This window comes from Malania oleifera, chromosome 3, assembly GCF_029873635.1.
Source record: "Malania oleifera isolate guangnan ecotype guangnan chromosome 3, ASM2987363v1, whole genome shotgun sequence".
NCBI classification, from domain to species: Eukaryota; Viridiplantae; Streptophyta; class Magnoliopsida; order Santalales; family Ximeniaceae; genus Malania; species Malania oleifera.
Genome location: NC_080419.1, coordinates 84,383,610 through 84,408,299, shown reverse-complemented (window position 1 = coordinate 84,408,299; position 24,690 = coordinate 84,383,610). Strand labels below are relative to the sequence as shown.

General features: G+C 34.4%; 1 protein-coding gene across 1 annotated transcript; it reads left to right on the top strand.

The window, feature by feature from the left end:
* Nucleotides 1-398: 398 nt before the first annotated feature.
* LOC131151403 (pyruvate, phosphate dikinase, chloroplastic-like) lies at nt 399-24,383 on the top strand. Its single transcript, XM_058102647.1, has 8 exons — nt 399-671; nt 1,711-1,800; nt 22,135-22,203; nt 22,297-22,549; nt 22,840-22,977; nt 23,596-23,757; nt 23,849-23,938; nt 24,321-24,383. Exons 4-8 carry the CDS (start codon nt 22,547-22,549, stop codon nt 24,381-24,383), a joined length of 456 nt encoding a protein of 151 aa, XP_057958630.1. The 5' UTR covers nt 399-671; nt 1,711-1,800; nt 22,135-22,203; nt 22,297-22,546.
* Nucleotides 24,384-24,690: the final 307 nt, after the last annotated feature.

Below are 24,690 nucleotides of genomic sequence, written 5' to 3'. Positions count from 1 at the left end.
AAAATTTACTTTTACAATAAAAATTTAATTGGACATAACAATTGAAAAATAATATTTTGTAATTGTCTTTATTATTATTTTGATATTTATGTATATTTTTATTCTAATTATATTTAAATCCATATGATAATTTAATTTAAATTTTAATTTAAAAGTATACAAAATGAATGATTAAATCTAAAAGAACCATTTCTAAATGTTAAAATTGTTAATAATAAATAGTCAAAATAATTAAAAAGAATAAAATTTATTATTTTATAAACTATTAAAAACTGACAATAAAAATAAAAAATGACAAAATATATATATATATATATATATATATTTATAATCTATTTTTTTTTAATAGAAACATAAATAAGGAAAAAAGCAATAATAAACAAGGGGCAAAGGTGAGAGCGAGAAGGGAAGGGAAACATGACACTGCGACTTCTCTTCTCCTCCTCCTTTGCAGAAGAGACTTCTCCATGCCACTGTCCTCTCTGTCGCTGCGTCCATTATTTCCCCCTTCCCGAATCCATTTCCAATACTCCGCCACTGTGCCGCTGCCTTCAACTCTATCTCCTGCTTGCCCTCGGCGAAGCTCAGCTCAGCTCCATCGTCGCCATCCTCGGCAGTTGTGCCCCCTACAACCTCCTCATCTTCGGACTCACCCACGAGACCCTCTACTGGTAAGCCGTCAACCCTTAAGAGCAATACAACTAGGTACGCTAGGTCATCTTCTTGTAGGCCCTTCTCTTCTATGTACTACGAATCTTTTAGGGCTGATTTCTGCAATATTCTTATAGTCCCCTTGAAAATTGAAGTTGATGAATCAAGGGCTTTAGATGTTCAAATCATCATCTAATATTTTATTTTCATATTGGTTGTGATTTTTTCTTTATATGTGGTATTTTAATCACTGTGAATGCATTGCCATTTTGAACCAAAGCTGCGAGTTATTTATAGCAATGCTGGAAAAATTCAAGAATTCATTGATCTTTTCAGGTGCATCCCTACCGTGCATTCTTTTGATATTCTGCTCTTATTGTTTTTCTTCGTATTTCTTGTTAATTGTTATGTAAAATTATTTTGATGTTTTTTCATTTTAGGCCAATATTCAAGGGAGGAATACTTTCAAGCTTTAAATTCCTTTCCCTAGACATCCTGAGGATAGAAAGTGAGAATTTTTTTTTTTAAAAGAGTTTCTCATCACTGGAAAGGCTCATATTGATTTCCTTTTTTTTTGCTATTCTGGTTCTGGTTTTGTTGTTCCAGTAAATTGGAAATGCTCATAGTTGTCTTGTGTGCTTGACGTTAATTACAATACATCAAGCACGTCAGTGTCAAAATGATAGAGCAGTCCAACGCTGTCAAATGAAATAATAGATTGCAGTGCATTATAGTCTCCATAATTTGTCATGTCAGCTGTGATGTTGGGATGGCGAAAAATGTCAATTCCTCCTCTAGGCCTCATTGAGAAGCTCAGGGGATACTTAGCCTCTAGCATAGCCCTGTAAATTTGTTTAAAAGTTTAAACTGCCTACATTTTTTACCACTTTCTTTTATTTATTTATTTATTTATTGAATGAGGATATTTTGATCACCTAAAGTTCCCTCCTGCAAAATATAATTTGGTTTAAATTTTTAATGAGTATGATAATTCATGGTGTTTCTTGAGTTTTGTCGTATTCATGGGTTGTACTGTGCCTTATTGTTTTTCTTTCTCAGGGATGTGAAAAATGTCATCGTGCAAATGCTTCATGCTGCCAAATTTAACTGGATAGAGATAATAAGGAGGCACAATTACCCAAATTTGAGGTTAAAGACTTGTTTCAACTATTCTCCCTCCCACCTTTTTCCCGTGCATACTTTTGCTTCCTTATTTTGGCATCATAATATTGATAACATTCATGATCCAATGCAAAGAGAGAGAGAAAAAAAGAGAAAGGAAGAGATTCAATTCCAAAGAGAGGGAGAGTTGTTGCACAAGAGGCATGCCCAAGTTACATAGTTGAATGCAGTTAGACCTAATTAATAAACCTAACCCTTATAATGATACAAAGACTAAAGTGCCCCTACTTAAATATATAAGATATTATATATTATCTAACATCCCTCCTCAAACTCACGATGGCGCACCGAGAAGCATCGAGAGTTTGCTGAGTAGAAATTGGAAATGACTAATAGTGTGAGATTTTGTGAAGAAGTCAGCCAACTGCATGGTAGAGGAAATGAATGGGAGAGAGATGGTACTAAGGTGAAGATGATAACTTGTGAGATGACAATCAATTTCAATATGCTTAGTGCGTTCATGAAATACAAAGTTATGAGCAATCTGAATAGCACTAGTATTGTCACAATATATAGGAGTGGGTTCAGCAAGTAAGACACCCATGTCAGTAAATAACCAACCAAGAAACCAAACTATTTTAGCAGTAGTTGAAGTCGTGACACGATACTCAGCCTCAGTAGAAGAACAAAAAACTACAGATTGCTTCTTGCTTTTCTAGGAAATGAGAGTCACCAAGAAAAATACAGAAACCAGTTGTGAACTTGCGGTTTGTAAGATCTTCAGTCCATTCAGCATTAGAATAAGCGCGAAGTTATAAAGTAGATGTAGAAGGGAGTAATATACTTTGATACAATGCCCCTTTGATATAACGTAAGATACGGAGAACAGTAGCCCAATGGACCGTAGTGGGAGAGGAGACAAACCGACTTACAATATGAACCGCATATGTAATATCAGGTCGAGTGATGGAGAGATAGACCAAACTGCCAACAATAGTACGGTATAGAGTTGGATCCGCTAATGGAGCCCTATCAGAAGAAGTATAATGAATATTGAGTTCAAGAGGAGTTTCTACAATTCGAGTATCAGTAAGACATACTTTTTGAATGACATCTGCTACATATTTAGACTGAGAGAGAAGATAATTTTTAGGAGAATAGGTTACCTCAATGCCAAAAAAGTATCTCAGGGGTCCCAAATCTTTCATTTCACAATGGTGGTGTAGCTTTAATTTCAACTTTGCAATCCCATTTGTATCATCTCTAGTTAAAATCATATCATCTACATAAAGAGGGAGACTAATACGCTTAGCAAATATAGAACGAGGAAACAAGGCAGAATCATGATCACTTGAGCGGAAGCCAAAAGAACAAAGCACTTAAAAAAACTTCTCAAACCAAGCCTTGGGAGCTTGTTTAAGACTATACAAAGCTTTTCTCAGTCTACAGACCTCCCCTGGATGATGAGGAAAACCAAGGGGTGGAGACATATAAACTTCCTCTTTGAGATCTTTGTTTAGGAAGACATCCTTTACATCTAACTGTGAGAGGTTCCACTGGTTAATAGAAGCTACTGCAATCAAAGTATGTAAAGATGTTATCTTAGCAACTAGTGCAAATGTCTCCTCATAATCAAAACTAACTTTTTGAGTAAACCCTTTTGGAACCAAATGGGTCTTATATCTTTCAACAGAACCATCTGGCAGCGACATCCCACTACCGTTTTACCAGGAGGAAGAGGTACCAACTCCCATGTGCTGGTCTTATATAGAGCAGCAAGTTCTTCATTCATAGCTTGTTGCCAAAGAGGGTCAAGAGCTACCTCCTTATAGGAAGCATACTCACAATGGGAATGAAGAGAAGCTAAAAAAGTAGCAAACTAGAAGAATAACAAAAATTAGACGTAAGAACATATGAATGAAGATGAGAAGGTGGCTTACGAAGTCGTGTTGGATAACGACAAGATGTAGGGTCCACATGATTGGAAGCTGAAGAGGATTCCACCAAAGAGGATGGGGGATTTGCACCCGCAAAAGAAAATGAAGGACAAGTAGAAGAAATGGGAGCAACTGGAGAAGAATCGGAATCAACATCACAAGTAAATGGATCAATATTTACAAGGTCAGACTCATTTAAGAAGCTAGAACTTGTTGGAATAGAAAAGAAAAGGATGTGTTCAAGAAAAAAGACGTGACGAGAAACATAAAGTTTTTGTGTTTTCGAATCATAACAACGATATCTTTTTTGTCTATTACCATAAGCAAGAAACACACACATAAAGGATTGTGCAAACAACTTAGAATGCTTAGTATGAGGATGAAGGACAAAGCATGTGCAACCAAATACTTTCAAATGAAAATACTTTGGAGCCTTGCTGTACAATTTCTCATAAGGAATGACTCCCAAAGTAAGAGCAGTAGGAATTCTGTTAATCAATTATATGGCAGTAAGAACTGCTTCTCCTCAGAAAAATTTGGGAATATTACTAGAAAAGAGAAAGGATCGAGCTGTCTCAACGATGTTCCTATGTTTTCTTTCAGTCACACCATTTTGCTCAAGAGTGTCTGTGCATGATGATTGATGTATGGTTCCATCAGAGGTGAGTAGGGTGGAAAACTTAGTATAATTTTATTCCTCCCCCCCCCCCCCCAAAACAAAAAAAAAATCACACTTAAAGCACTTAATCATAGTTGAATGTTGAGTTTGAACCAAAGCACGAAACATTTTATAGATGCTAATGAAATCATAACGTTTCTTCATAAGATATATCCTAGAAAAACGAGTATAATCATAGGCGCTGGTCCCCAAACATCATAATGAATTAGATGAAAGGGTGCAAGAGACATTGATGTACTTTTATTAAAGGGCAAAGAAGAAAATTTTTCAACCTTACAACCACTACAATAAGAAAGATCATGAGAAGATAAATTTCCTAATATGCCTGTGGAAGCCAAAAATCTTTGTTGAGAACTAAATACATGTCCAAGGCATGAATGTCGTAAATAAAAATTAGAAGAATTTGAACTCAAACGAAATGAAGACGAATCTATACTAGAACCAGCAAATTCTTTGTTCCGAAGCTCTTCTAACCACATACAGTCCCCTCTTCTTACTGTCTGTCCCAATCAACTTCTTTGAATGTGGATCTTGCACAAAACATGAGGTTGGAGTAAAGTAAATACAGTATCCAAAATCACATGGTTGACTAATAGAAATCAAATTCAATGAAAGTTGAGGAATGCAATGAACATCATAAAGACATAAACAAGATGAAATGATGGAACCGGTACTTACCAATGGCGCTAGGGTACCATTGACAGCTAAAACAGATGAAGGTGTCAAGGTAGAAGATATTGATGTAAATATAGATATGTCATTTGACATATGATGAGTAGTATTTGAATCAAATATCCAAGTGGACGAAGATATATGCCTGAAGTGGATGAGGAGGACAAACCTATGGAGGGAGAAACAAATATGACATTAGGCTTCGATGTAGAAAGAAGCTTTGACTACTGCTCTGCAATAATAGATAGTGTAGGTACGGTGGGAGACAACTCTTCTGATGATTTAGTGACTATAGTGTGATAATGCCTAGGCTTCGAAGCCTGTTGTTGTCCCTTAATAATAATGGACATTGAACTTTTCAATGACCCTTCTGCTTGCAAAAATTACACTTATCAATGTCAATTTTTTGACGTTGATTATGACCATTGGAAGATTGCTTAGATGAGATAGCCAAAACAGTCCGAGTAAGAACTGGGAGAAGACCTTTACCTACATGTGACTTGAGGCACACTTCCTCCACCATTAGTTCACTAACAACTGAATCAACAGTGGGAAGAGGGTTCCGATGAAGGATAGAACCATGAAGTGCCTCAAATTCATCTCGAAGTGGCATAAAAAACTGAGCAAGTTGTTGTTCCTCTCTATAAGTGCAGTAAGACTTATTCAAACTAAGATCTGCAGGTTCAGTTAGTGCCAGTTTTTCCCAAAAACTAGTCATAAGAGTGTAAAATTGCCGAATACTTTGAAATCCTTGCCTTGCTATTATAATATCCATCTCTAACTGATATTGTTTAGTAAAATTGGATTGTGTGTACAATTTTGCTAAATAATCCCAAACTTGCTTAGCTGTAGAAAATTTAGCTAGCTGCATACCAATGTACTAATCAACAGAATTATTAATCAAGGTTATAATGTTGGAATTATTCACCTCCCATACGGCTAACAATTATACATAATTCTCTTTTCTGCTATCAGAGGGCATAGACACATTACCAGTAACATATCCCCATAAGTTTTTCCCAATCAAAAAATTCTTCATAACATATGGCCAATATGAATAATTATTTTCATTCAATTTAGCACTAATGGCTTGGAGAAAATTATCTCTTTCACCAACCATCTTCAAATGCAAAAGATTTAATTATAGAGATCCAATCAACAAATGAAGCTAAGATGTTTTAAAATAAATATTATGTACGTATATCAATGAGAAAGATAGAAAACCCTGGGTTCGGAAGCCGCCAAGAAAGCCACTTCCCTGCTGCAAGTAACTCCAAATGACTTGATAAAAAAAAAAGAAGCCTCAAACACTGGAGGGGGAGAGAACCTGTTTGGCATTGCGTTTTTTGGTTGGTGACTACTTTTGTGGCTAGATGCTGCAACTGACGTTTGGCAGAAAAGGCTGAGCTGCCTGCTGCGGGGTGAGGAGAGGATGCAAGAATCAGAGAGAAAGCCTGGAGAGGAATTCGGCCTCTGCAAGAGAGGGATTCAGTGATAAACTGTTGGCAGCCTTCGGCAATCGGCTAAGTAACAGTTGTCTCTGAAGAAGAATTCCGACCAACTGTGGGGTATCGCCAATTAGGAGGGCGCCGATGGGTGCTTGGTAATTGGCAGGGTGGGAGTCTGGGGGTTCTGTGCGGCACGGGGAGGGGTATGTGCCCGCCGACGGACAAAATATGCAAACAGCAATGGCGAAAGCAATCCGACGTCCTTGAATACCTAGCCGCGGATATTCACAATTCGCTTCTCCTGAAGAAGACCAGGTGCTCTGATACCATAACAACATTCATGATCCATTGTAAAGAAAGAGAGAGAAAGAGAGAGGAAGATATTCAATTGGAAAGAGAGAGGGAGAGTTGCTGCACAAGAGGCAAGCCCAAGTTACATAATTGAATACAATTAGACCTAATTAATAAACCAAACCCTAATAATGATACAAACACTAAAATGCCCCTTCTTAAATATATAATATATTATATATTATCTAACAAATATATCATAATTGGCTGTGAATTGCACACTTTCAGGGCAAAGTTCATGTTTTTTCTGGACAGCCCCACATTTGTAATTAAGTTAATAACTGAGAATAACAAAGGACTCATTTGAACAAATGTATATTAGGTCTAAATTAGTGTAACTTGTTAAATATGAAATATAATTCCTCTCCATAACATGTGCATTCTGTTGTGAGGATTGGAGAGCGCTATACTTTATTATTATATAATATGCATTTGTTACATGCTTGAGGATTGGAGACCTATTTATTTTATTGCGAGGATAGGAGATGTGCTTATTCTAGAGTGATCATTGGGGATCTCTTCATGACCTGTTTATTCTACATTTTCTTTGTTTTTTTTTCCCTGGAGGATTGTGGACTTATTTATTTTATTGTGATGATTGGAGACATGTTTAATCTAGAGGGATGATTGGGGATCCCTTCATAACCTGCTTATTTGATTTTGGAAAATCTATGCGATGGTAAGCTTTATGCTACTACTAAATTTTTCTATAAGCTTTAGGAATATATCAATGATATATGTCTGATAGGTGAAACTAGGTTCCAAGTTGGAGTGCTAATGCTTTGCATAATCATTATGTTTATGGAACATTAGCTTAGTGCCTCAAAAGAAATGGAGCTTGGCTTTGCCACATTTGATGAAATTTGAATCTGATTATAATTGCTGGTAATTCCAAACTCGTTTAGGTTAAGATGAGTGCTGTATCTCTTTGGTGGCTTCCAATCGCATAAAAAAAGGTAGCAGGAGTACTCTGGAACTCTGTATTTCTTCATTTTATTACTAATAGGAATGAATATGGTTATAGATTGAGTTTCACCCAAGTCTAAGATAGAGCTTTGATGAGCTGAGTTTTTTCTCATGCTAATTGACCTCCACTGCTTCCCCATTATTTTCATAGGTTAGAAGGTAATTAAGGTGGCATTGATCACTGGAGGTTAATGGCACTGGCAATAGAGAAAATATAACTTTTCTCTTTCTCGGAGTGAATATGAAGGAGTAAGCACCTATTGTTAATGAGTTTTTTCACTGTTTACTATAAAATCAATAGTTATTGTCAATATGTGTATTATATTTAGTTACACTGAATTTTTGTTAAGGTCGAAGAACCAACTTCTTTTGTCATTAAAATTAGATGATTGGTATGTTGATTTCTTAAGCACTTTTTGTACCTGATGTAAGTTTTTGCAGAATGGCTTTGTTGTCTTCTAATGAAAAGAATCTCATATTATGCTCTTACTATGCATTAGACTTTTTATATTTTGTGTTCTTAGACACAAGATAGGATTCAAAACATATTATGATTTTATGGATTTACTACCTTTGCTGAATTTCGATTTTTGTTTGAGCTGAATGCATCATGGCCTTTGTTTAACTTCCCCATGAACTTTGACAAGAAAGGACAACCAATGTTCCAATCATCATTTTCACATACATTGATTCTCCTCATATACATTAATCCTACCTAAAATCCAGAGACAAGAATGGAATTATGCGTAAGGAAGATGGCTTTTCTAGAAAGATCTATTTATTTTAAGTTAAAGAGTAGTTTTACGGTAACTTGACTGTCAAAGACTTACTTTTTTGTTGTTTTTCATGTTCTTTTAGTAGATTTTTCCCTCTTCTAAATGGGTTTGATGCTTTTTTTCCCCTAAACTAGAGTTATCATAGATCTATTTTTCTTGTTTGAGTCCAATGTTTTAAAAGGCTCAATCAAGGCTCACCTTGAGGTTATCTTCAAGGAAAGACATGCCTAAAATGCCTTAAGTCTCAATCTTAATTACCAAATTCAAAAAAGCTAACGCATTTCATGCTGAGGCTTACACATTTTTACAAAAAGGCACGCCTTTTGCACCTTTTAAATTGAGGCTTATGTATTTTGGGTGTGTAATTCTCCAACTAGAGATGGTTAGAAAATTTTAATTACATGAGTTGATTTCTAAAATGCTTGAACCTCAACCTTTCCAAAATAACTACGAGTTGTATCTTAGATCATGAAAATAGTTTGAACTTTGTAATGGTATAGCCATCTCTTGTCATGATTTATGTCATGTGTTCAACTTAGCAAATTGAATGGCCAACAAGTAATTTGCAAAGTATATATAGTTTTTCTTTTTTACATTATTTGTGATTTTCTTAATTATTTATTTATTTTAAAAATGTATAAATTTTTTTTAACATATTTTTATGTTAAAAACAAATTCTCAAAAGGCTTATGCCCCAATGCCTTAAGGCTTACGCCTCGTCTCTTAAGTGTTAAAATGCCTTGCCTTGCGCCTTCACCTTTTAAAACATTGGTTGAGTCTACTAATTTTTTAAAATTTGTAGGCCGCATCTCAGTTCAGTTGGCAGGAGAATGGTGATGCTAAAGATAAGAATCTAATTTAAGTAGTTGATCTCACAGTTTCTCTATTTTCACTCACTCAAAATTCAGCTTTCTATATATATATATATGTATTTATATATATTTGAAAATCTGGTTTCAGCAGCCTTTAACTTAGTTTTTTGTGCTTTTTGGTTCATATCACACGGGGAGATCATAAGGGAAAAAAGGAATGGTTGTGTCATGGGTCATCATGGATGCACTAGGATCTAATAATTGTGATGTATTGGAGTGATAACATGCAGAAGAAGCATACCAAGCAAGTTTTCATTCTACTAAAGTTTTGATTAATTTGTGAAAGTTGAGGTGTAGTCCTAAGAGGGGGGGGGGGGGGGGGTGAATTGGGTTATTAAAATTTTCTTTTTAACTCTTATTACAAATTTGCAACCTTTTGTTAATTTAGTGAACACACAAGTTTGTTTTAACTTCTAATGCTTAGTTAGATTAACCACAACTTAAATATCAACACAACCCTATAATTCTCAACAATATCAATTAAACAAACATTAAACCATTCAACAACAATATCTCAATCAAGATATGATATGTAGTACTTTTGCAATTTTCAGCTTTTACAAGTTCTCAAAGTAAAGTTTGTTTGTCACCTTGTATATATGAATTTGATTCAAGCCCTGTATGAATGGATTGTGTTTCCTTAATACAAACCACAACTCAAACTTCCAACAACTCAAACTTTAAATAAACTTTTAGTTAATGAGTTTTGGGTGTTAACCAATCAACGCACTCCCTTTGAGGTTTTGGCAATTTATATTGATCAACTAGCGTACTCTTTTTCGGTTTCTGCAATCCCAAAAACAAATTAAACTCTGGTTTATTTAATTTTCAATCCATGTAGTATATATGATCAAGAATTAAAATCTAACCACGCAGTTAATATAAACAAGAAATTAAATGAGAGTAGGGAAGAGATTAAGACTGAGATTTTTTACGAGGTTCAGCTTATACCCAGCCTACATCCTCACCTTAGGCCAATACCACCTAAGGTTTCCACTATACCACTCCTTTCCGGGTGGAGCAAATCGTTACAATCCCTCCTTCAGGGTGGAGCCCCCTCTCCAAGCGATACCCCGCGCTCGGTCATTCCTTCAATAGGCTAGAGCAATGCCTCTCCAAGCGATATCCCATGCTCGGTCTAGCAACGATTCAAGAACCTGAATCGTCTGCAAAATAAGAAACAAATATTGGTGTATAAAGACACTCCAAAAAAGTAGATTAGTACAATTGAAATCTATATACTTCAAACAAAATCACAATATGGAAAGATGAAGCTCAAGAAGATATCACCGGGGTTCTTTCTTAGTTCTAAAACTCAGTTAAGAACACAAGAACCGTGACCTTTAAATTAGCAAAATCTCAGTAGTGAAATTTAGATATTGATTGCACAAGAGTGCTTTGAGAGAATTGGGAGATTTGAGAGCAAGAAAGCTTGATTGTTGTATTTTTTTTTGGTGTAGTTTAATTTGCTAAAACATGTATGTATAGGCTCATAAAGGTATTTTCGTGTTGCCCAAGATTACTTGGAGTATTTCCCAAGTTTTTATGAAATTTGGGGAACAAGAAACTTAAGTTTGAATTTTAAAATATTATAAATTTTAGCCGTTAACAGTGTTCAGTAGACTGAAGTATCGGGTTCAGTCTTCTGAATTAAAACTAATTGGAAACAGGGTCAGTCGATTGGGCTGACATGGTTCAGTTTTCTGAGGCTATACTGCATCTTCATGATTTCATCAAGAAATTTTTCAGTAGACTGAACTTAATCTTTAGTCTTCTGAGGAAATTCTTCAGTCTTCTGAGGATAAACTTCAGTCGTTTGGGCAGTTAAAATTCTTGTTTTTCAGTTTTAGTTTTCAAAAACTCTTTGATCTCTTGCTTTGATTTATAAAAATTTTATCTGGGGTTTTGCAAAATAAAGTCTCTAAGTCCACAATGAGCCCTAAAGAGCTTCAACATATTTCCATGTGATATTTCAATATGAAGTACTTACATCATTTGTCTTAAAGCCTTAAAACACTCTAAGCTTGAAGTCTTCCATGGTGTTTTTGCTTTGAATCCCCTTTGACTTAAGCTTTGAGTCAGTTTTAGATTTCCACATACTTCACTCATTTTGGTGTTGCTTGAGCTTCCTTTGGATCACTTTAAAATATGAATGTGGCTTTTGAGTCCTTAGTGATCTTGAATTTTCATTGCTATTCTTTCTTTAGAACTTTGTTTTTAAGTATTCCTGAAATATCATCACTTTAACAATACATGTTAAATCGTCATTCATTTGTTATCATCAAAACGAGATTTGAAAGCCATGTTAGGCCAACAATCTCCCTTTTTTGATGATGACAAATAAGGAGCAAAAATGAGAGATCCTTTGATAGGGCTCCCCCTTACAATAAGCATGCCTTTTAATAATTTTGAAAAATGATGATATCAAATATGAGTAAGTTCAAAAAATCACAATTAAGCATTTTGAACACAATCAAGTACATTAAGCATATGAACACACACAATCAAGTATATTTCATTATAGCATATGTCATCATGTAGTGTGCTTTAACTGCTTTATCTATATTCCTTTAGCATTCATATTTGCTCAAAATTCATATCATAATTCATTCATATCATAGTTCATATCATATTTGCTAAAAGTTTCTCTCCCCCTTTTACATCATTCAAAAAGAATCGAGGTGCATAATGCAAAATCTCATTAAAAGAGCATATGTATTACAAGCATAGGAAAGTCAAGCAAATAAAAGTAAGGCAACATAAAAACTAAGTGTTTACATCAAGCGTACATCATAAAAAGTCTAAAACTCAGCTATCAACATCATCATCTTCTTCTTCAGCTTTTTCATCACCTTTCTCTTCTTCATCACCTTCGTCACTCCTTTCCTCAGAATCTTCATCATCACTTCGAGGGGCTGAACTAATGTCCATAGGATCAACACCTCGGGATGAGTTAGCTTGATATTTAGATTTTCCACTTCTTTCATTCATAGTCATCTCATACGTGAGAAGGGATCTTATGAGTTCATCTAGTGAGATGCTTTTAAGATTTCTTCCGTTTCGTTATAGCTGTAGCTTTTGGTTCCCATACGAGTGGAAGTCCTCTAAGGATTTTACGTATCATCTCATAGGTAAAATATGTTTTCACCAAAGCGTTTAATGAGTTTATGATATGTTTAAACCTAGTGTACATGTTTGTAATTGATTCGTTAGGATTCATCCTAAAAGTTTCGTATTGACTGGTCAACATATCAATTCTATTGTCTCTAACATCTACGGTACCTTCGTAGGTTACCTCAAGTTTATTCCCAATTTCCTTTGCCATTTTACAAGCCATGACTTTATTGAATTCATTTATGTCAAGTGCACAATATAAGGCGTTTATAGCACTAGAGTTGACTTGTAGCATTTTATGATCTATTTCGGTCATTTCTTTTTCTTCCTTAGGAACTTCTTTTCCATCTACTAGTTTTGTAGGGATTAAGTCACCATGTGTGACAACCTTCCAAGCTTTCCAATCCATAGTTTGAAGATAAATCCTCATTCGTTGTTTCCAAAAGGTGTAATTAAGTTCACAAAAGATAGGTGGTCTAGTTGAGGATTGACTCTCTCCAAAGGGAGCTACTCCTAGTCTCCTACATGTGCCATGTAGATCTTTATATAACTACTTTTTAAGATTTGTTATAACACGATTCTGATACCAATTGAAAGTTAAGGTGTAGTCCCAAGAGGAGGGGGGGTGAATTAGGTTATTAAAATTTTCTTTTAACTCTTATTACAAATTTGCAACCTTTTGTTAATTTAGTGAACACACAAGTTTGTTTTAACTTCTAATGCTTAGTTAGATTAACCACAAATTAAATATCAACACAACCCAACAATTCTCAACAATATCAATTAAACAAACATTAAACCATTCAACCACAATATCTCAATCAAGATATGATATGTAGTACTTTTGCAATTTTCAGCTTTTACAAGTGTTCTCAAAGTAGAGTTTGTTTGTCACCCTATACATATGAATTTGATTCAAGCCCTGTATGAATGATTGAATGGATTGTGTTTCCTTAATACAAACCACAACTCAAACTTCCAACAACTCAAACTTTAAATAAACTTTTAGTTAATTTGTCTTGGGTGTTAACCAATCAACGTACTCTCTTTGAGGTTTTCGTAATTTATATTGATCAACCAACGTTCGGTTTCCGCAATCCCAAAAACAAATTAGACTTTGGTTTATTTAATTATCAATCCGCAGAATTAAAATCCAACCACGCAGTTAATATAAACAAGAAATTAAATGAGAGTAGGGAAGAGAGTGAGACTGAGATTTTTTATGAGGTTCGGCTTATACCCAGCCTACATCATCGTTTTAGGCCAATACCACATAAGGTTTCCATTATACCACTCCTTTCCGGGCGGAGCAAACCATTACAATCCCTCCTTCAGGGTGGAGCCCCCTCTCCAAGCGATGCCCCATGCTCGGTCACTCCTTCTATAAGTTAGAGCAATGCCTCTCCAAGCGATACCCCATGCTCGGTCTAACAACGATTCAAGAGCCTGAACCGTCTACAAAATAAGAAACAAATATTGATGTACAAAGACACTCTCCAAAAGAGTAGATTAGTACAAATGTATATACTTCAAATAAAATCACAATATGGAAAGATGAAGCTCAAGAAGATTTCACTGGGGTTTCTTTCTTAGTTGTAAAACTCAGTTAAGAACACAAGAACCGTGACCTTTAAATCAGCGAAATCTCAGTAGTGAAATTTAGAAATTGATTGCACAAGAGTGCTTTGAGAGAATTGAGAGATTTGAAAGCAAGAAAGCTTGATTGCTGTATTTTCTTGGTGTAGTTTAATTTGCTAAAACATGTAGGCTCAAAAAGGTAATTTCGTTTTGCCTAAGATTACTTGGAGTATGTCCCAAGTTTTTATGAAATTTGAGGCACAAGAAACTTAAGTTTGAATTTTAAAACATTTAAAAATTTTAGCTGTTAACAGTGTTCAGTAGACTAAAGTATCAGGTTCAGTCTTCTGAAGTTCTTTAAAACTAATTGGAAACAGAGTCAGTCGACTGGGCTGACATGGTTTAACCTTCTAAGGCTATACTGCCTCTTAAGGATTTCGTCAGGAAATTCTTCAGTAGACTGAACTTAATCTTCAGTCTTCTGAAGAAATTCTTCACTCTTCTGAGGATAAACTTCAGTCGCCTGGACAGTTAAAAATCTTGTTTTTCAGTTTTAGTTTTCAAAAACTCTTTGCTCTCTTGCTTTGATTTATAATAACTTTATCCGGGGTTTTGTAAAATAAAGTTTATAAGTCCACAATGACCCCTAAAGAGCTTCAACATATATCCATGCGATATTTCAATATGAAGTACTTACATCATTTGTCTTCAAGCCTTAAAACACTCTAAGCTTGAAGTCTTCCATGGTATTTTTGCTTTGAATCCCCTTTGACTTGAGCTTTGAGCCAGCTTTAGATTTCCACATACTTTACTCATTTTGGTGTCGGTTGAGCTTCCTTTGGATCACTTTAAATACGAATGTGGCTTTTGAGTCCTTAGTGATCTTGAGCTTTCATTGCTATTCTTTCTTTTGAACTTTGTCGTTAAGTATTCCTGAAACATTATTACTTTAACAACACATGTTAAATCATCTTTCATTTGTTATCATCAAAATGAGATTTGAAGGCCATGTTAGATCAACAATTTGTCTATCCACAATTCCCGAGTTTGATGACTTGACATATTATAAAAAGGAATCAAATTGGAAATCTATTAACTATAAACAACACTGGGTTTTGAGAGCATTATTTTACTTGATGCTTCATTATAGAATGTTGCCATTTAAGTTTTAACATTAGTGTTAATAGAAGCTAGAAAGATATTGAAATAGTGGTTTGTTTATGCTTATTATTTTTTCCTTTTTAGGGATAAATTTACATTCCGTTTTTGTTCTTACCGTTACCGTACTGGTGTTGTATTTTCTTTGGGTGTTGCTGTTTTTTCCTGTTGCGTGCTGTTTTGTTTGTGTACTACTGCTGCTTTTGCCTATGTGCTATTGCTGTTTTCTTTGCATGCTGATGTTGTTTTTAATTGCTGCCATTTGTGTGATAATTCAAATTTTGCTATAGTTTGTTGCCACTACGCTGCTTTTGCTACCACCTACATAGTTTTTCTTCAGCAACTGGAAATTTTAACTCTCAACGCACTGATCTTGTGCATTGTAAAGGCATCGTTAACAAAATTTTCATGTGAAGTAAGGCTGGACGGGGAAGTTTGAATTGATAAAGATGCAGATGTTAAACAGAGTAGCACCACTTGTTTTGGCATATAAGAAATGACTTTATATTTCAATAGATCAGTCTAAATATTTAAAAAATAGTTCAAAGTAAAAATTTTTATTCAAATTTAAAGTTTCTTCTATAAATTCTAGTGCAGCAAAATACCCTTGTTGCGCTACAAAACTTTAGTGCAGCCAAGTAATAACAATAAGATTTGGGGCTGAAGATTACCATTACTTGGCCAATTATGATAGGGCATTCATAGATGGTCAATTTCCTGGTTCTAGGAATGATGTGCGACTAGGACTAGCATAATAGCATCATAGCACCTGTGTTGAAGAAGTACAATGTAGAAAGAGAGGGAACAGGCTATTTCTACTCCAACCCTTTGTTCTTTAGCGCTTCATTGTTTTAGGCATATAGGTTGTTTTTACTAGTTTAGGATTGTTTGAGTCAAATAATATGCTCGTAACGTGATAATTATTGAAAATGTAAACTTATGAGCAATACAATGGACCTTGGGGGAAGAGTAATTGTACAAAGTGCTAGTAAATTGCATATTAGTTATTGCTCGTGAATAGTAATCCTCTCTTCTTAAGGGAGTGTGTTAGAGGGATGTCAAGCATATACTGTGCTTTTGACAAACAAGAGCGCTCATTCAAATTTGACAAACACCTCATTTCAGCAAGAACAATTTCTCCTGCTGCATTTATCTACTTCATTTTTTTAGTTGCTACCCACTTCATTTCGGCAGTCCTAATGCTTTTTCTTTGTCTATTCAATACCAAATATTGCCCTTAGGACTTAACATTTTGCTAATTTTATCATTTTTATGAACTACTGTACTGTTGAAGCTCCCTCGCAATGCCATTAAGATTGTAAGAACCACAATGTGTTTGTTCAGCATAGGCCATTTCAAGTTTTGGTATTCTTCTTTGATTTTAGCCCATTTACGTATCAATAATTAAGTATTTACCTAAATAGTGATTTGTACCAGTGCCATTAAGATTGTAAGAACCACAATGTGTTTGTTCAGCATAGGCCATTTCAAGTTTCGGTATTCTTCTTTGATTTTTGCCCATTTACATATCAATAATTAAGTATTTACCTAAATAGTGATTTGTACCTGCATCATTTGTAAAACCATATAATCTTTTCAGTTTCTTATTTCTACATTATATGCATTTATTTATTTCTTGTTATGTTATTGTTTTTGTGGAAATAAAAATGAAGGGTGGGATGCTTTTTAAGGCAAAAAATTATGGTGATATCATAATTGTAGCGAGGAAGATTTTTAAATCTACTAGCTACACTATTTTGAAGGACCACCTAAGTGCTTACTCTTTCTTTACTCTGTTTATTTTATCTTAGTTTTTGGTTATTAGAATTATGGCGTTTCCTAGGAGGAGTTGATCAAGTCCATGCCAATTGGATTTCAAAATGACAGGGTGTTTGGAAAGAAAGTGAAACCTTGTATTCACTTAAAGAAGTGGTTATTTCTATGTTTTTATTTATTTTTGGTTGGTTGCAATTTTACTTCTTGGAAATCAAATAGATCAATAAAGTACAATGAGAGGAAATCAGTATGATATGTGGTCTATTTTTAAATGCAGTTTCTTTGAACTCAGTTGTGGTCTATTTTTAAATTTAGTTTATTTGAACTCCTTAGTTGGCTATTAAATGCGAGTACGTGTATATACTTATCATGCGAATGTCATGAATTTGATCCCATGTTAAATGGTCTTATATATTGAAAATACAGGAAGTGGTGTATGTTAGCTAGTGTCTCATGTGTGATCGACAAGACTTAGGTACTATTGGAATAAGGGAAATTTATAATAAAAAGTGTATGATTGTACTTTCTAAGTTGGTTTCTAATGAGATTTTATGTTTGATCATCTTCATGGTTAGAGACCAATAGAAGTATTGGTGTTTGTAAGATCATTTGTGATTTTACTTACTTTCAAGTGATTGACCAGCTCTCATGGAATATTGCTGGCAGTGTAGGATTACTAGTTATCTTACACTTGGAGGACTACTCTTTAGATGCTCGCTTGAAGATTAGGCTTTATACTAAAGATTTAACTCTGAGATACTTTGTGTTTGGTTTGTACATGTATTAGTGACACTTAAAAGATTTTATAATTTGTATTGGTTACAAAACTACCTCCTGTTTGGTTTATGTATTTGTGACAAATATGTATTTATGGGATTAATAAATGGGCGGTTCTTATTAATGTAAAACAATATAATTTTTATTATGGAATGGAATTTTGATGTTGGATTTTAATATAATTGAAATATGCATGTGTACAAAGCTAAATAGCTAGAAATACTTGGAGAATAGGCATTTTACACCAACCTCAAATATGTTTAACATTTTCATAATATTATAAAAGGTCATTGGAGAATAGATATTTATGATATAAAATAGATTTGTATAACATTTGCAGCAAGTTATAAAAGGTCAATTTTAGAACAATATCAAATAGGATTTTAGTGGGTTTATAATGTTATAAAAGTTCATGGGAGAATAGTGTATTTAAGCACCCAATTATGTCCGCGGGTGAAAACTTCTCAATTAATTGAAGGATAAAACATATTAATTAAACATGAAACAATTAATTTAGATCTCTTTACCGTTCTTTTTGTCATTGCTTGTGCAATTTAAAATTGGGAATCTAAATTTCACTATTTGGGGTTTAATTGCTTTAATTTTGTCAAATAGTGAGTTATACTTAATTGATTAAAGGATTTTTCTCTAGGATAGGATAGAGTTTGCTTTCAAACACCTTTATGTGATGAGGAAAAAGATTTCCTTCTCTCCAAGGGGTGTTTGTGTGAATAGGGATTTAGGACAACACCCGTGTTTCCCTTCTCTTTAAAAAGGAAGTAAAGGGATAAACAAAGGGAGGCTAGACATGTTCAATTGCAAGGGAGAACTAAGAGATAGACGTTCAATCTCCAGACAAATACATTTGACTTAAGAGAGAAAGAAAGAAGAAGAGAAGATCATGTGCAAGTGGGAAGAAGCTTATTAATTTTCTTAGAGATCTTTTGGATTTCTTGATCTATATTGGTGTTCTTGATTTAATCCTTGAGGTATGATCTTGCCCCCTTAAATCTCTTATTCTTCTTGATTTAATCCTTGAGGTATGATCTTGCCCCCTAAAATCTCTTATTCTTTTGTATATATGCATATATATTGTTTTGTGGCTATATGAATGATGAAAATTTAGTTTTGATGATGAGTTTTAAATATAATGTGAATGATGATTTGCTTTGTACGATAAAATCTTTGGATTCTTTAACTCTTCGATTTTCTAGAGATTCAAGTTTTTGCTTTCTTTATAGAGGTTTAGTCCTTTTTAATTGCAAATATAGCCATAACATTGAGAGAAAATAGTAAGAAAAGGAGGGTAGAGAGAACCAAAGAGGGAGGTAGGATTCTACGTTCCAGAGTCCTAGGGGTTGAGAGCAGGTATCAGGGGTTGTAAAGAAGGCAAACATAGGGCCAAAATACCATTAGATGGGCAAAGAGTAAATTTGTTTTTTTTTTTCCCTAAAAATATGTTATTTAATATTAGTATTATACTGTATTATGAGATATTATTTATTATTTTATTATTTTGAAGAAGAACTTCTGCCTTCTCAACAGAGCTATGATTGGTCTCCTTGTGTCTCTCTCTACCACAATCATGGAAATCCACTGCCGCTGATGGTTTCTTGTAACCAACCGCTGTCTCACCATTCAACTTAGCACCTCACGACCTCCATAGCGATCGTGACACTGCATGATGCTCTTGGTGCGGCTGCCACCTAGTAGGTATGGCTGCCTCACGGCCGCTGAAGTTTCTTCCGAACACTGTAAAGATCTAGAAAACACTAAAATTTGCACATATGATTTAAAAAAAAAAAAAAAAAAACACATGATTTGAAAACCCACACAATTTTTTTGAAAACATTGATTTTGGAAAATATTAATGTGAGTGAATTTTGGATATTGGATTTGTATTTGGGTGAATATAAACATATTTTAATATAATTTTATATTACAACTTATCCAAATCTAATACAAATTCAAATATAAGCGTTAGCCTCAATTATAGGAGTAATTGTGAAGATTTGATTAGACTTAATTATAAGAGTGATTGTGGGAATTTGATTAGATTATTCAGTGATTCTTTATTTCTTTGCATATTCGTCTTATGTATAAATACCTCTTCTAGAGTGATAATATATATCAGTTTTCTCCCATTCTTCTTGATCTAACATGGTATTAGAGCTGGTTACTAAAAGGTCTTGAGTTCTAGTCTCGTTGCTTGCGTTTATTATGTGGTGTTTATAAAAAATATTATATTCCTTGTAATGAGTATTATTTATCGTGTGTGTATCTCCATGTGCTGTCAAGTTGCATGTGTGGGGGAGTGGATCGAGGATCAGTAGGATCTCCAGCCCAATTAGCATCAAAAGATCCCATGAGATCAAGTGATGAAGTCGAAGAAAAGTGAAGTTCATGGAACATAGTAGTCTTAACATAGTGAATAATCCGAACTCTATATTGAAAATTGGTTGGTAGTCTGGTATACGTCACTATAACATGCCTTGATATTTCATATGCTGTTCATTTGGTAAGAAAGTTTATGGCTGCTCCTTGTACTACCCATTATGCTGCTGTTCTCCGGATTACTTGCTATGTTAATACTACTTTGTTCCATGGACTTCACTTTTCTTCTACCTCATCACTTGATCTTATGGGATATTTTGATGCTAATTGGGCCGAAGATCCTACTAATCCTTAGTCCCCTACTGGTTACTCACTACAAAAAAAATTAGTTTTTAGTGACGAAAGTATTAGTGACGGTTTCAATTTCATCACTAAAAGTGGGTATTAGTGACGGTTTTTAAGAGTTGTCACTAATACTTTCATCACTAAAAATCGGTTTTCTCGCTCAAACTGTTGTGGGAAGCCATTTTTTGTACAAAAATTATTCCGAAAAAATATTAGCGACGTTTCTTGGGGTATTAGTGACGAATTCAATGCGTCACTAAAAGACACTTATTAGTGACGATTAAGTAACCGTCACTACTAGTATTTTATTAATAAATAAAAATAATTTATTTAACACTATTAGTGACAGTTTAGAAGATTCGTCACTAGTATTAGTGACGAATTTTCTAAACCGTTGGTAATAGTTTTTTTATTTAAAAAAAAATATAAAAATAATTTATTTAACACTATTAGTGACGGTTTTGAAAATTCATTATTAGTGATAGTTTAGAACATTCGTCACTAATAATTTACTATTAGTGATGAATTTTCTAAACTGTCACTAATAGTTTTTTTATTTAAAAAGTATAAAAATAATTTATTTAACACTATTAGTGACGATTTAGAAGGTTTGTCACTAATAATTGATTATTAGTGACGAATTTTTTAAATCGTCACTAATAGTTTTTTTATTTAAAAAAAATATAAAAATAATTTATTTAACACTATTAGTGATAGTTTTCATAAATCATCACTAATAACTGACTATCAGTGATGAATATTCTAAACCGTCATTAATAATTTTTTTTATTTAAAAGATATAAAAATAATTTATTTAACACTATTAATGATGATTTTCATAAATCGTCACTAATAATTGACTATTAGTGACGAATTTTCTAAACTGTCACTAATAATTTTTTTATTTAAAAAGTATAAAAATTATTTATTTAACACTATTAGTGACGATTTAGGAAATTCATCACTAATAGTCAGTTATCAGTGACGGTTTATGAATATTCATCACGAATAGTATTTTAAAAAAAAAAAAAAATTTATAAACAATATTAGTGACGGTTCAGAGGATTCGTCACTAAAAGTCTCACATTGTAAGATCCGCTCTAGTTCCTCCAATCCTCCCTCCTTTTCCTCTTTCACTCCCTACGAAACCCGATCCTTTCCCCTATCTCCCTCATTTCCTTCCAATCCTCCTCCTTCACTCCCTAGCGACGCCCTTTCGCCTCGGCTTTGTCGTTCTCCTCTCGCCACGACCTAAAACTTTCGAGGTTTGAACACCTGTAATCGCCATGACGCCAGCTGGAGCCTAGAGGTTCTCTCTCTTCAGCCTATGATCAACGTTAGCTTCGAACTTGAAGTTGCAATGGCGGCAACTACCATATACTTGGTGGTTTTTCTTCTCTTTCAAACCTCCACTTCTTCTCTCTGGAATCGCTTAGAGGAAGCCATTTGCAAATGTTCCTTTGAGACTCCTCTTTACAGGGGTACATTTTTCATAATTTATCTGTGGGGCCAAATTCTCGAGTTTTTGAACGCTTTTTATTTTCGGTTTTAAATTCGTGCTTTTATTTAATTTTGCAGTTTGTTATCCCCAATCTCCGCATAGGAACCCTGGATTCTCTCTTATCCCTTAGTGATGATCTCTTCGAGGTAATTTTTTCCATAACAGCTAATTGATTGCATGCTGCACCTTGGCCTGAAAATTTTAACATAATATTTTGGGTGAATTTGTGGCACGTGAAGTCGAACAGCTTTGTGGAAGGAGTGTCTCACAAGATCAGGTGTCAGATTGACGAACTAGAGAGGGTGTCAGGTGGTGACAGTGGTGCGCTTACAGTGGATGGAGTTTCGGTCGATTTGTACCTCACAAGGTAATCAGATGTTGAATCAACATTAACAGCGATTGATGGATTAAGCTTCAGACTAATTTTGACATTTGCGTTCAAAGGAACTAAGAAATGAACTGCAACACAGAGATGAACAAATACCCTGAATGGTAACTCACATTTTCCAATCAATGAGCTAAATTGTCTTCTTTACAATTGTCCACATTTTTTTTTTCAAATTTTATTTTATAAGTTATGCTTTCTTTTGAGCTGTGTACCCTTTTGCCTTTTTGCATGTTTTCAATAATGATACATGTTTTGTCACGTTAGTTCTATTCCATACCATGGTATAGGACCCCATATGGCTCTGGATAATCATAATTTGTGCCCTATTGTGGACATATCTATGTTTAGATGCATGAATTCTTCTTTCTGATGCTGTTAGAAATTGTTGAATTAGTTTGAAGATCCATCTGCTTACAAAGACAAAGTTGTTGCCACTGGTCTACCCGCATCTCCAGGAGCTGCAGTTGGCCAGATTGTGTTCCGTGCTGATGATGCTGAAGCATGGCATGCACAAGGAAAGAGTGTCATCCTGGTATACTCAATTTTCGTTTTAAATTTTAATTTCAATATTCATTTAAAAATTTTAATTTGGTATGAGATGATACATATTTCTGGCTGTGCTAGCTTCTTACAAGATGACATTCCTGTCCACAAAATCCATTAACATTGATATGAAAAAGGAATTTTTTGAAAATTTCTGGTTGTGTAGTAATGTAAATACACGGCACTGCTTTGAATAGAAACAACTTGTGTGAACTAATCATCTCAATTCTTTATCCCCATGTTGTCTTTGAACATAATCTTTACATGGTTTTTGACTCAACTGCCTAACTAGAACTCTTTCACGATATACATGGTTAAAGGTAAGGATAGACCAGCCTAGAGAATATTGGTGGAATGCATGTAGCTATTGGGATCTTGACAGCTAGAGGCGGCATGACATCTCATGCAGCTGTTGTAGCCCATGGATGGGGAAAGTGTTGTGTTTCTGGTTGGTCTGACATCCAGGTCAATGATACTAAGAAGATGAAGTGTTGAACATTCTCAATTTTCAATCATTGCAGGTTATTTTAGCCAGAAGAAAAGGAGAGGGAGGGGGTTTGCTTTATAGAACATGGAGAGTTCATTTAGTCTTTAGTTGATAATGCAGGTTGTTGTGGTTGGGGACAAGGTGATTGAAGAAGGGGAATGGCTTTCACTCAATGGGTCTACTGGTGAAGTGATCTTAGGAAAACAACATCTTTCGCCTCCAGCTCTAAGTGGTGATTTGGAGATTTTCATGTCTGGTGCTGATAAAATAAGGCGGCGCAAGGTATCATTTTTTCATTTGTGTATCAAAAGGCCTTTATTTAATAGCATAATTTGTTGGAAATTTCATGTTTGATAGTATAACTTTGTTATAGGTTATGGCAAATGCTGATACACCTGAAGATGCACTTACAGCAAGAAATAATGGTGCCCAAGGGATTGGACTATGTAGGACAGAGCACATGGTAAATCTATAATCCATACCACTTACGTCATTGTCTCCATCATCTTCATTCTTCTTCCTGTTCTTCTATGACCGTTACAAATCATGGGCCATTTTGATATCCTTCAGAAAAGATCACCATGTAACTGGAAACTAAGAACTATAAATTCTGTAATCTACTCAACGGTGGTGTTGTAAGCATATAGCTATCATTGTTAACTGGAAACTAAGAACTATAAATTCTTTAATCCGCTTAGCAGTGTTGTGTTGTAAGCATATACCTATCAATGTTATATGGAAACTAAGAACTATAAAATCTTTAATCCGTTTAGCAGTGTTGTGTTGTATTTGGCAGAGTTACCTTCAAGTTTATTGACACTTTTCTATGTGTTGGGGCATTTCAGTTCTTTGCATCAAATGAGAGGATAAAGGCTGTGAGAAAGATGATAATGGCGGTTGAAAAGTAAGGTGTGCTCCCAATAAAAAAAAAAAGGGGGGGGGGGGGGGGTGTGTTGAATTGGGTTTTAAAAAAATATTTTAAACTCTTTTTATAAATTTTTTCTCAACTAGTTTTTGAATTCAGCATACACACATGTATAATTTGAATTTCAATCACAAATGCAGCTAAGTCATAATTAAACCAAAACTCAATAGGATAATTCAATCAATCAAGAGAATGCTTCACAATTTGAATTGCTTTAAAAATTTCAGGAAATTTACAAGCTTCGGTCTTTTGATGTTGAGCTGTAGTTGATGAGCAACCTGTTTAATGAA